General features: G+C 46.8%; 1 protein-coding gene across 1 annotated transcript in view; it reads right to left on the reverse strand.

Moving 5' to 3' along the window:
* Positions 1-14650, reverse strand: part of TMEM169 (transmembrane protein 169) — a 75535-nt gene that overhangs the window by 23823 nt on the left and 37062 nt on the right. Inside the window, exon 2 of the mRNA XM_086954494.1 lies at positions 9653-10065. Within this exon, the coding sequence (XP_086810620.1) occupies positions 9653-9947 (295 nt within the window). The 5' untranslated portion in view covers positions 9948-10065. The remainder of the gene's footprint in view (positions 1-9652; positions 10066-14650) is intronic.

Raw genomic sequence — 14650 nt, forward strand, 5'->3', positions numbered from 1 at the left:
ATGCAGAGAGTGACTGCACCTTCCTGCAAGGGAATGTCTGGGGGTGTCCATAGGACCCCCTTTACCTCCTCCAGAGGGCTGCCATCAGTCCACCACAAAGTGGTGCACTGTCAGTGTGCTACTGACAGCTTCTATAATATGGTACAGAAGCAAAGGGATTCTCTCATTTGCTTGGGGCCTTGTGTCCATGCAAGTGAGGGAACACCCTCTGGAGATGGTGCTGGCGCTACATGTGCGCCACCGCTATCTGTATTACGGAAGGGGATGCACAAACGTCTGTGGCCTTTTCTGTAATACCAAAGTGCCCCGGGGTGCGCAAAGTTGCATACATGCCCGTTTCGCCCCTGGGCACATTCAGTAATACAGCCCTAGGTGTCTAAAGACAGAGAAACTGACATAACACGGAATTTGGCTAAGACTTAGCTTGTTTAGCCATCTCTTGGTTTTCTCAAGTTTTGGGCAGATCTGTTGCGGTCCAAATGTAAACTGGGAAGTGGGGTGCAATTAGAGTTTCATTCACTAACAACTTTGCTGCTGTTCAATTAATTTGCATGGACTATCACAGATAGCAAATTGAGCCCAGTGCAAAGCCAGGTAAGCCCTTCAACCAACCTCTGCTGCTCAAAGCCAAAGGGGATTGGGCACCAGGTCTAGCTGAAGGATGCGCAAAGAACAAGATGGGTATATAGCAGACCGTGGGCAATGTATTTTTTGGAGCCACTGCTTGTGAGGCACAGGGACTGGCCCTGCAGCCTACTCCAACAGCGCATAGCAAAGACCATGTGTAGCATGAGTTGAGTGGCCATGGCGAATTAGGAGCAAGGTCTGGCCACAGGCCCCTCTGCAAACAGCCAAAGGCTTGAAGGGTTGCAAATTAAGTAAATAATAAAAAAAAAAAATGAAATTCACAGAACAAATACGGCATGTGTTGTGTCGATCGCTAACACTAACTGACAAATTTCATTTTCATGTGAAATATGGTTTTCATCAACATAATTGTGAAATATGTGTTTTTATACTACTGCATTTTGTGCAATAAAAACAAGCCACATGTTTTATGTTTTTATATACAGATAGATGAACACCAAAACTCAAGTCATTACCTGTTGTCCTTTTTTGGCCTTTTTAGGTCTCTCCTGAGCCAATGCGCTTGTGCATTGCTCCGGTAAGATTATAGTAAGGGGAAAAGAATAGTCTAACAAAACAGCGGATTAGACACAGTTCATGTGATCTATGCCCGTGCACAAACCAGCCACGTCACACACAACCATTTGTCTGTGCCTCGCATCAGACTTCAAAGGCTGCCGCTCCCCTGCCAATCAGACTTCAAAGGCTGTCGCTCCCCCGCCCCCGCATCAGACTTCAAAGGAATGCGCTCCAGCTCCCCCGCCCCCCTCCACAGCAATGCCGAGAGCTTGTTTTGCTTGTGTGCTTGCATTTTCCTTCCTTGGCCCTGTGTGTTTTTCGTGTTCTCCCATTCAGTGCCTTCTCGACCCCGTACTTGATTGCTGTCCAAGCCCCGGCCCTCGCTGCCTCTATCAGTATACACTCTCCCTGTGTTTTCCTGTTTCCCCTTGCTTTTTCCCGGCTCCATCATTCTGTGCTTTGAAACTGAACGCTCTTTGTAGCACTCAACCCTGCATCTTCTTAGCTTCAGCCTCTGTGCTGCTGCACCACATCACTCAGGGACACCACCACACCACTCAGGGGCACCATCACATCACTCAGGGACACCACAACATCACTCAGGGACACCACCACATCACTCAGGGGCACCACTCACAGGCACCACCACATGACTCGGGACACCACCACATCACTCGGGGACACCACCACATCACTCAGGGGCACCACCACATCACTCAGGGGCACCACCACATCACTCTGGGACACAACCACATCACTCTAATACACCACCACATCACTCTAATAAACAACCACATCACTCTAATACACCACCACATCACTCAGCCCAACCACATCTCAGCACCACAACAGCACTGCCCTTGCTTGCTACCAATAAGCATTGCCATAGCCAATAGTACTCGCATTAGGAAAGTGTGAGCTATTGGCTTTGTGAATAACAATGCTATTAATTTATATATTTTCAAAGCCAACAAATATTAAAAAAAATTGTCATTTACCATACCAATAGCTCACTAATACGAGACCTATTGCATAGCAAATGCTTGTTGTGGTTTGTAATTATGTGAAAGTATAGTCCACTGAGTCAGGTAAGAATATGACTTTAAGGTAGGCGATGAGGCTTGGGTCTGAAGAATGTCCCACAGAAAAAATTTAAAGAGTTGATCATCAATTCATTTGGAAAGGAGCCTGCAAATTAGCTCTTGAGAATGGATTGCTTATGAGGGTTGATAAGATAATTTCCCCAGCTTGTTTTAGACAAAGAATGTATTCATTTCATTATGGTCACATTGACATGCTTTTCACAAAAAAATTGGAAAAAACTTTTAGTGTTTATGGTTATAAGTGAATATAGGGAGAGTGATACATGGAAGTTGGTATAGGAGAGTCCCCTGCATGGTGTATAGTTGTGTCCTCTCCCCTTACTGCCCAAGTGAAAGTACCTTGTATCCTGGTTTTGGGGATTTTGCCTCCAGCATCATGATAATCTAGATTCTGTGCAAAGGACTATTCCCGCCCCTTGATGTGAGTGCACAAACAGCAGTGTTTGTGGTGACAAGAGATTGCTGTCACAGGTACAAGCATGCACGGTGGTGGCAGCATTCCGTGTTTTAGCATTCCTAGTGTGACCCGATCTTTTTATCTGTGGCACCAAACTAGTAGCCTACCAGTCCACTCATTTAAAGTTACGCTGCAACAGATGAACCTGGATCCTTGTGCTAATATGGTGAGTGCATGTGTGTATGTATATGTGTGGTATGGATGTTTCACACGTTGTCCTTGTCTGATTGAACCCTCAGTGAGAATATGCCTGTGTGTTTCATTTTGGAAATTCCTGCCCTGTTCATGTGTACAACAAGGAGGTGAGCTCACCTTCCCAAACAGTGGAAGCGTATTACTGACATTCCAGAGACTCGAGGGAGCGGGCCATGAGACTGAAATGGGGAAAATGGAGACTGAATCCCTTTGGAAAGTCAATAAAGTATTTTTGCTGCACATGGCTACTGATTAGTTATGGTCCTTGAGAGTGTGAAATGTCGTTCAGAAAGTGTCAGATTTTTGTCTTCCTTCCTGATCACTGTCAAGTTTGACTATTGAGGGCAGGTGCAGCCTGATCACACCTCTTTCTACATCTGTTGTGGGTGCTCCAACTTGAAGACGACTCTCTTGTGAGAAGCCTCACTCTAGACCAGGGGTCTTCAAACTGTGGGGCGCGACCCCCAGGGGGGCCGTGGAGCGATGCAAAGGGGGTCGCGCCTTCACAGTGTCACTTCTGCCCTGGCCTCCAGGGCTTCAGCCCCCCTCCTCCCCCATCCTGTGTCTCAGCCCGGGCTGCTGCAGTGCAGCTCGCGCTCCTGGGGCCTCGGCTGGGCAGTGTCTGGAGTCTTATCTCCATCCCGAGTTTTTCACAGGTCTTTAAAGACCATTAGCATATTTACATGCCTTTGTTAACTGATTACCAAAGGTTAGTTTTTTTATGGTTCCAGGACCCAGGGGGTACTGGAACCATAAAAAAACTAAGCTTTGGTAATCAGTTAACAAAGGCATGTAAATATGCTAATGGTCTTTAAAGACCTGCTGAAGCGTTTGAAGAGCAGCGCCTTTCTTTTTTTTTAAACACAGAACAGCCACCTTACAAGCAGTGATGGGTGGGGAAGGCATAGCGAGGCGCCGAAGCTAAACACGCTCACATTAAACTATGCTTTAGGGGAGATGGAGTTAAATTGACCAGCAGGAAGTGGTGGTGAGGGGATGGCTAGGAGCAGACAAAGAAATGCAATTTCGGGGGATAGTTTTTTAAAGAAGAAATGACTGCATGTATTTCTGCATTCTAAATGAAGATCGAGTTTGGGGTGAAACAAAAGTGCACATGATCTATGAGTGGAAACTCAGGAAGTGGTATCACAGTCTGTTTATGTACCACTAATGCTTGTTGATTGAATCCTGCATTGGAGCCATCCACAGCCTGCATGCGTGGGGGCGAAGTGTTAATAAATGAGTGGCACACATTGACTCCAGCTGTGCGGCGACCGCTGTTATCTGAGAGCTGAAAAGTGCCTCACCTGCATTGGGAATTAAGTTATATCATGATCCCTTTTAAGACGGCAGACACTCATTAAATGTGATCCCCCTGGTCCCCCACTCTGCCTATTCCTTACATTTGTATTTTTACACTTACTGCTGTAGTGTGAGAATGCATTTAATGAAAAGAAATATAAAGTTGGGTTGCCAAAAGAAACATCCCTGCTATGTGTTGTTTAAAGATCCTGCAGAGACCTGCTCTTGACACTAAATTGAGTTATAAATAAAAAAGTATGTATTAATTAGTTATGTGACTTTTCTGTCTTTATTCTCTTTAATTATTAGTCATGGATCATTGAGGCATCCCTAGAACACAATTAAAAGTGCTTTCTATTTATATTTGCTGTTCTAAGTATTCACAGATAAGTGAAAAAAATACAGCTGTAGGTGACTGTTTACTTCTGGGCCATCAAAATAATGAGCTGGTAACCCTAATCATTAGACTGGAAGTTTGTTGCAGGATCAGCACATTCTTTATTTCCTCCACCCTCGAACCCTGATTAATGCCATTATAGCAATAGTTTAACTTATATCTGAAACCCTACGCTTCAAGTTTCTGGGAATGCACCCTGCTTTTAGACTACTCACTTCCATTCTCGCCTTCACTTTCAAGTTCACCCTGCACTCCCAGCGATCACAATACACTCACACTGATCACAATGCACTCACACTGATCGCCATGCACTCACATCATTCACTCGCTCACCCTGCACTCACACCAATCACCATGCACTCACACCAATCACCCGCTCACCCTGCTCTCACAGTGATCACTGCACTAAAAATTTGCTTGCATTGTTCACTCTGTACCTCACCCTGCAGTCACACGAGCACACTTCTTACCCTGCACTCATGTGACACTCCACTCACCTGTCCCCCCGCTTACTGCTCAATCTGTAGCTAACTCAAACAAGGCCATCACTAACCATGCACTAATTTGTCCCACTCTGCACTTACCGCTGAACCCAAATTCATATGGTCACCTCACTCACCCTGCAGTCACTCCTTTTACCCTACTCTCACACTGTTACATTGCTCACCGTGCAGTCACATGGGCACTCTTGTCACCCACACAGCGCAGAAGGTTAAAGTGCCTGGTACAAAGAAGATGTACCATGCACATCACAGAACTGAGTGCGAGTAAACTATGAGTAGCGCTATAAAAAATGAAATGTTTGTCAGACAGGTGCTATAGAGAGATGAGGTGTATTGTTGGTGAGTGGTAGTGAGGGAATTCATGGAGAAGGTGGAAAGACTGTTGCACCGTATGCTAACAGTGCTTGGACAAGCCCTGGCTGGGAGTGTTAAGCCCCCCCCCCTGAATTTCGGGTCTAGTGGATACCCTGCTTCTGCTTATTATTTACATTGTAGTGCGCTACTGTTACCAAAAGGTGTTCTGGGGCTAATAACCATCTGCCTGCAATGTGAGAGAGGGATCCGGGGCCGGGAGAGGAGAGAAGAGAGGGATGGAAGGAAGTGGAAGGAAGGGGGTGAGAGGAAAGGGGCATGGGTAAACTGCTTAACTCTGCACAAGACCGCCACGGTTTGAATGCACCCTTGCTGCTCCCGGCCATGGCCAGGTGAGCTTCTAATGTGGCAGCGCGTATTCCTGCGGATTGGGAGGCCCTTCACAGAGGTTGACTAGACATCTTTCTGATGTTAATTGCTGTATTTTGGTTATAAACTGGTACTGGTGGGGTGAAATCTTTCCTCAGTATTACTGTGTTTAAAAAAATTCTAAATAAAGCAATGCTACCCCAAAATATGCAGCATCACAGAACATTATTTACATTTTCTACTCACACAATTTAGTCAAGCCTGTCGCATAATTTGGTCCTCACCATCCTCATAACCTAGACGTTTAGAAATTTTTGTCAGGAGGGGGTCCTTACGCTTGAAAATGTTGACAGGGGGGTCTCGGCATCCAAAAGTTTGAAGACCTCTGCTCTAGACAAATGCAGAGTCTGTAAGACTGCCTGAGAAGGACCCATGCGTGACAAGAGCGCACGAGCAAGAAGAAAGACTAAAGAAGATTGGCAAGCAATGGCACTCGCCAAGTGTGCCTGAACCAAGTCTGCTGCCACCATCATGATAATTGCCTCAAGTGTGCCTAAGTGGTGAAGAGTTTTGTATCAAGCCCCTACCACTGGCCCAGCGTGTGCCCGAGTGGACTATGCCACAATAGGTAGAGTTGGTGTATCAAGGCACTTACCCACTTTATGCCTGAGTGACTGTGCAGCTGAATGGGGCTTTGACCCGAACTGCACCCAATCGGACTAACTTGCTGCTGCTGAAACTTGAAGCACCTTAAAGTGACTCAATTGGAGTTGACCGCACAATGAAGACCGCCTTTGACCCTAGGTGGATGACTGCGGAATAGCTGACTCACTGGACAGTCCATGTGGAAGGGGACCTTGCTGCAAACTACAGTTTACAGCCCAGAACAGGGCACTGACCGAAGAAAGAAACTGAAGGCCTCCTATTGCCTACCAGATGGGGAGAGCACTGCCTAATATTCAGACCAGGGTGATTTGGGAGCAAGGGGGCAAAAAAGTATCCTCACCAGAAAACAGTTGTCCTACACCAGAATCTCTGAGTACATGAAATATTTTGTAGTATGTAGTAATGGGTTTTATTGTGCATTAAAATTCTTCTCTTTTACAAAGATAAGCACAGGGCTGGACAATCAAGTTATTACACTGTTGGGATTTTGTTGAGTGCTGAGGTTACTGCACCACCACACTAACCTCCCTGAGAAGGGTATCGCTGCTCACCAATACTGATGCTGAGAGGCGCGTGCAGAAGGGTCTGCACTTGGACCAGTTTCAGGAGCCCTAGCAGGACAGGTGCCATGGCATCAGAGGCAGATGGGCCCATGTCTAGTAGCCCCTGCCTGCCCTATAACGCTGCAAATGGGGTGTGGCAATGAGTGTATTTATTCGGACATATACGTTACTTGATCATTTTGATCTATCCTTTATCAAGTTGGGTAGAAGTGTTATAGAACCTACCACAGACTATAGCATAAGAATTTTCCAAGATGTTTTTGCAAGGGAAGGAGTACCTGATGATTTGCTTGATGACAATGAGGTTCATTTATCTCAGTTGCCATGAAAGTGTATTTAAGTAAGTGGCACATTTAGCATCTAAGAACACCTTTTTACCATTCCCAACATCTAACATAAAAAGCGGAGAGATTCAACATAGTACGAGTAGAATATGTCCCGGGCAGGCCATTGTAGTTTTGCCTATGTTAGCATGAGCACGTTGCAGACTGTCCTCTGCTGTGCGCATATTACTACACAAACTCATTTTGCTTTGTGCCACACTGTACTTTCACACAGAACATGCTGTTGTTTTTGTGCTCTGTTCTTTCATAGGATTTTGTCTGAACACCGCAGGCAAGGTCAAACAACAATGCCCCTTGTTATTGTGTTCTCGTCTGGCTCTAAGCATCTAGACAAAACACGCAGATGAAGCAGCTGTTTGGGAACATGTACTTTTTGTCACATAGGTATGCACAGATAGGTAACACACACACTTGGAGAAGGACCTTTCCAGGAAAAAGATCGTAACAGCACCTGACATGTAGAACTTGTATCTGTGTATGCAAAGGGGTGGGGTCTGCTGCTAACACCCAGAGATATTCTGGTATGTAATCATGTTGCTTCTGTAGCAGGGGAGGAAGGTTAGGCTACACTGTCGTATATAATGAGAGCTCCTTTTATGATTTACGAACTGCTTGCTATGCTGACCATATTTATGTTGACATTTTCGTACTTGTTGTGACATGTATACTACATGATAGAGCACGATAGTTGAAATAAACTTTTTTTAACTTTCCTCATGTCTCTGTCAGAACTTATTGTGGACTAGTACGAGTGTGAGAGTGAAAGGGTGTGTCCTGCAATCACGATTCCTGAGGGGGTCGGGAGTGTTGTGTTCTGGGGTGTCTATTCACTTTTTCCTCTGTGAGTGAGTAGGAGGGCAAGTGAGACACTATAGCTAGTCGGTCCCGGATCAATGGGTACTCAGGTGGTAGGATGAGTCAGTCCCTGCCTACTAAGGTACTATGATCCCAAGCATAGTTCTGTGACTCAGCAGAATCTCTGCAACAGTATTAATAGTGCCTGCAAACCCATGGCTGAGCCCATAATGCAATGCATGCCCACAATATACACAAAAAAGGCACTATTATGCCAGCACCAGCAATATAAAGGCCAAAAGAGGCCCACAATATTCTGAGAGTGGCTACCAATATGCCTGGAATTAGTTTTATAAAACCAAAGGATACCCAAAATGTGCTGAGAATAGTCTCCATAAAATCAGAAACAACATTACTCTAGGAATGAGCTCTACAAGGCAAAGATCTGCCCACAATATGCAGAGATTGGGCATATTTATATGTCCCTTAATGCCAGAACATCCCCATAATATTCTTTCAATATCCACCTTTATGCTAAAACCAGAATTATGCCAGGAAGGAGGTCCATAATGCTGGAGGCCAATCACAATAGGCTGAGAACGGCCAATGTGTTTTATTTTGCAGTACGAATAATCGATAATGCTTGGGTCTCCGGTTTCCAGTAATGATTCACTGGGGAACCTCAGACTCTAATAAGGATTCAGTGGGGGTCCCCCGCTTCTAGTAATGGTTATGTAGGGTCCACAGAAGTCAAAAGGTTAAGAACCACTGGTGTATAGTAACTGAGAGTACCGATGATAAAGGCACTATGTAATCTATTGCTATACGGAAATATATGTACATGGCAGAAGCCTTTGGTTTATATATAGCGTATGTGGTTTATCTAAACATGAAATACTGTATAATAAAAACCACTGTCATCCAACCGTGTTACCTGAGGAGACAGGTCCTTCTTCAGCAGGGATCCTCCCAATTCAGGAATTATTGTAATCTTATTAATCTGGCAAGGCACCTAAGTGGAAAATTACCGTAGAGGTTTTTAACTCTTACATCTTCCTCCAGGTTCACACACTCTGCGATAACCTTTCACATGAGATTCCAGCCTCACCTTCTCTAGGAAGCCCCTCAAAACCTTCCGCTTCCACCAGCTCTTGAAACAAGTAAAAGCGGAACTAGAAAGGACTGATCACTACTGGTGACCTTGTGAAAAAATCAATTTGAGGGACCTCCAGACAAAACTTAAATCAGTAAAGACCTTTCAATGGTTGTTTATTTAAAGGTGAGGTTCTGTGCCATTGGATCATATTCAACAAATGGTCCAGTGGTTTCTTATTCATTATTATTATAAATATATTTTACATATAGCCTTGCTCCAGATCTAAGGCCATGTGGCTACACTGGCTTTTGGGTTTCCATCACCCTTTGTCAGAACACCATACCAATGGCCACCGACCATAAGAATTACAGGTTTCAGGTTTAACATCACGAAAGGATACCCACCATCTCCTACCGGGGTGCCCAGGAACCTTGATCCTTCCTCTGCACTTTTTTCCACCCCTTCCTGGTCCACGGGCTCCTCCTCCACCCTGTCACTCTCCGTCCGGTAGACTATTATGGACTCCGGCCTGGGCTCCTTCTTTTTCCTCTTCTTTCTCTCCACAGTGGCCTCGCCATCAAAATTTGCTGCTGCGGAGGCCGCAGCGGCCCGGCGCAGGGACCCGCGGTGAGGGCTCTGAGGAGCGCTCCTGTTCCCCTTAGGCGCAGGTTCCTCCATCCCGCTGTGGTCGCCCTGCATCTGTCCACGGTATTTCTATTTTAGACTCTGGGCTCTGACGCCATACACATGGAAATTTACAACTTGTTATCGCTGAATAACTCTGAGCCCTGAAGTCTTCAAATGATCCACTTTTAACCTACCGTGAAAAACAAGAATACAAGAATCTAGTTACACACCTATGTGCGACAAATAGCACTTTAAACACATACTAAAATTCACTAAAAATAGCACACATGTGAATGTGGTGAATATTCAGTGTCTTAGGGCAAAATGACATTTGATTTAATCTTTGATCAATCAAAATGAAGTATATTTGGAGAGATGCCACCTTATAAAACAGCTCTAGGAAAACATAATGTATGTAAAAATATATAATGAGTAACATAAGCATGTTTAAAATTGTTATTCAAATACATTTAGAAAACCAGGGGTTCATAAAAAAGATGCTAAGTGTTGAAATATGCATGTTTTTAGTCATCAACTAATGCTCGGATTTTCAACACAGTGCATTTACACATAAAGCATGCAAAATTATTGTTAACACCATCATATGCAAATATAGTTGTATTTACCACTCAAATAAGGAAACTTAAGTTCAAGGTGGTTAGAAAACGGCTACAAAAATCAGCAACATCACTTACAAAATTCTTAGCACTTTGCTAAAGTGAGTTTATGGAGAAGTGATTATGGGTTGAAGCAATGTGGTGATATTCTGAGGTGGTCAACTATGGGGATGGATGAGGTTAGGCGTCCCACCTAGCTGACTAAACCTTCCTCCCGTCATCTCTAAAAGAAAGCAACTTGCAAATGAAAATATATGCAGCACTCATTGAAAAGTACTGGATCCCTAGCCCAGTGTCTTTTTCACTTGAAAAATAAGAAAAGACCTAAACAGAATGATTTGTTTACATGTATAGTGCAAGAAGCCTAGAGCCGTCATCAGCACACGAGCGCCGTAGTGCATGACGGATGGGGGCCGTCATCAGCATTCATGGGGTTATCGTTTGGTGCCTGTGGCACTTTCTCCAAGCTGACACAATATTTTGCAGCCCACATCAAGCAATCTGAAAGTTATGGTGGGCTTAAAGAGCAGGTTAGCAAGCTTTAAACTTCTTACATCATAATTACTCAATTTATGTTTTAAGCAAAACTGCCAAAGATGTATGAATACAGAGGTTTGAAGTCACACTCATTGCGAGTGAGCCACACACATTTGACACAGCAAAACTCACTGACTCATTGCCAGTGAAATTGCTCTCCCTCCCTCGCAGCTCCACCATTAAGTGAGGCCTTCTCCCGAGACCCTGAACTCTCGAGTGTTGGTGTTCGAGGCCCTCCTCCACCCGCAGGATTTTCCTGCGCCTCATCCCTGGTGGTCCAGTGGACCTCTGTCTCCTTTCTCTCGCTCCGCTTTCCTCACTCAACACAGGCCGCAACAACAACTGTAAGCTATCGTCACTGGCCGACACCCACGCACCCTTCAGCTGTCACCGCTGCCGGCACACCTACAGCACTGCCAAGAACACGGACCCAGCACAACCAGCCCATAAGAACACACCTGAACCGAAGACCCTGCAATGCATCCTCCTCAACGTCCAATCCCTCCACAAACATGCCACCGAAATCTGGGTCCTCCTCAACAGCACCACCCCGGACATAGCGTTCTTCACCGAAACCTGGACCAACACACCTAAGAACATGATATCGCCATCGCCATTCTCCAAGGATACAAGATCTCCAGGAAGGACCGCCACACCCGCCCGAAGGAGGAATCACCATTGTCCACAAATCCACCCTCTGCCTGAGCACACTCCCCGACAAGCCCACAGACATGATGGAATACCAACACTTCAAGATCCTGGCCAGTCCTACCACCCTCAGAGGGACCCTCATCTACTGATCCCCTGGACCCCCGAAGACCGTTAGCCAACTCCATCACGGAAATTATCTCCCCGCATGCCATCGCATTCACCAACTATACCCTGCTGGGAGATCTCAACTTCCACCTCGACAACCAACTGGACCCCAACACCACATCCCTCCTGGACAACCTCCACAACATTGGACTCTGCCAAATCGTGATTGAACCCACGCACTCAGCAGGACACACCCTCGACCCCCTCTTCACAACAGGAAACGCCATCACCTTCAGCCACACCACCGAACTCCTATGGACTGACCACCGATACATCCACTTCACCTTTAGAACACCCACCATCCACAGACACCAGCACCTGCTCCCACGATGAAGAAACTGACTAGAATCACCGACGACCAGCTCACCTCCTCACTCAGCAACTCCACCCCAACCATCATGGAAAACGACGACCCCAATACCGCAGCCCAAACCCTGCACAGATGGATCGCCAACAGCATCAACACCATAGCCCCCCTCAAGAAATACAAAAACACCCACGCCAAGAAAGCAAGATGGTTTACCACCGAACTTCGAGGGTCCAGACGCACCTGCTGCCACCTCGAAAAGGCCTGGAGGAGCACCAAATCCACAGAAGCACACAACTTCAGAGCCGCTACCAACGCCCACCACCATCTCATCAGAAAAACGAGGAAAAAAGTGATTGAAGACAGAATCTCCACCAATGCACACAACAGCAAAGAACTCTTCAACATCATCAAGGATTTCGCCCAACCCACCAACGAGTCAACTGACATCCCTCCCTCACTAGACCTCTGCGACAAACTGAGCACCTTCTTTTACTTCGACGAAGACAACCAACACACTGAACCCCACCAACCACCCTGAAGCCAGCAATTGACAACTGGACACCCCTCACCACCGAAGACACACTGAAGACAATAAAGTCAATTCACTCCGGGGCCCCCACGGACCCCTGCCCCCACCACATCTTCAACAGAGCCGCCGACACCATCGCACCCATGCTCCGCCACTCCATCAAACACTCCCTGGCGATCGCCTGGTTCCCCGACAACTGGAAACACGCCAAGGTCAATCTCCCTCCGGAAGAAAGCCTCGACGGACCACATCAACCTCAAAAACTACAGACCCATCTCCCTGCTTTCATTCCCATTGAAAGTCATCGAGAAAGCCATCAACAGACAACTCGCTACTTTAATCGAAGAGCACAACATCCTCGACTCCTCCCAATCCGTCTTCAGAAAAAAACCACAGTACGGAACAGCCCTCCTCGCCGCAACAGAGGAAATCTGCACCCTACTGGACAAAGGAGAAACAGTAGCCCTCATCCTCCTCGACCTCTCAACGGCGTTTGACGCAGTCTCTCACTGCACCCTAATACGCAGACTCCATGAAGCAGGGATCCAGGGATCCAGGACAAGGCCCTTGACTGAATCCGCTCCTTCCTCTCCAGCAGAACGCCACGGGTCAGACTCCACCCTTTCCTCTCGGACCCTACACCAACCACCTGCGGAGTCCCCCAGGGGTCCTCCCTCAGCCCTACGCTCTTCAACGTCTACATGGCTCCGCTCGCCCCCATCGTCAGAACCTACGCACTCAACATTGTGTCATACGCAGACGACACCCAACTCATCTTCTCAATTTCCAACAAACCCAACACTGCCAGACACAACTTTCGAGAAAGCATGGAAGCCGTCGCCAAATGGATGAAAACCAGCTGCCTACAACTAAACACCAACAAGACAGAAGTACTCATCATGGGCCCAAACTCTGATGCCTGGAATGACACCTGGTGGCCCCCCGCCCTCGGAAACCCGCCCACTCCAATGGACCAGGCACGCAACCTGGGAATCATCCTGGACTCCGAGCTAAAAATGGACCGCCAGATCAACTCTGTCTCGTCCTCCTGCTTCCACAACCTCCGCCTCCTATGTAAGACCTTCAAATGGATCCCCCTCGAACACAGAAAGACTGTCACTCACGGCCTGTTCACCAGCAAACTCGACTACGGCAACGCACTCTACGCCAGAATAAACAAAAACCTCATCCGCAAGCTACTGAGCATCCAGAACGACGCCGCAAGAATGGTCCTCAACCTTCCAAGACACTGCCACATCTCCCAGCACCAGCGCACACTCCACTGGCTCCCCATTGAGGCTAGAGTCACCTTCAAGATGCTCACCCATGCACACAAGGCCCTCCATGACACAGGACCAGCATACCTGAACGGCCGACTCAAATTCCACACACCCCAAAGGACCCTACGATCAGCTCAGCTCTCCTACGCTGTGTTCCCCCGCACCAGAAAGACCAGATTGGGAGGCCTCTCCTTCACCTTCCTCTCGGCCAGAGCCTGGAACACCTTTCCGCTCCACCTCAGACAGATAACATCATTCCCCATCTTCGCAAAAGAAACCTCAAAACCTGGCTCTTCAACAGACCTCCTCCTTGATGGATTGGAACCTGAACCCCTCCCCCCCCCCAGCGCCTTGAGACCCACACAGGTGAGTAGTCGCGCTTAACAAACGCCTGATTGATTGATTGATTTGACACATGGGCTGAGCTCTTACTTATAACCAGCTGCAGTTTCTCTATGAGGGCGTCGGGGCTCTGCCCCTGTTACGTTCAACAATGCTCAGCTCATAGTCATTTAAGACAAAAAATACCCATTAATCAGCTGTCATTAACACGTTTACTGCTAGAACTTGAACACGGGGCTGCAGGGCACTGTATGCCCCACTCACCCATATCGTAGCTGTTGGTTGTCACGTGACTGACTCTCTAGTCTCTCCCCTACCCTGTTGTTTGCTCAAGAAACCTACGT

The sequence above is a fragment of the Lissotriton vulgaris genome, chromosome 2_1 (genome assembly GCF_964263255.1).
Source record: "Lissotriton vulgaris chromosome 2_1, aLisVul1.2, whole genome shotgun sequence".
Taxonomy (NCBI): Eukaryota; Metazoa; Chordata; class Amphibia; order Caudata; family Salamandridae; genus Lissotriton; species Lissotriton vulgaris.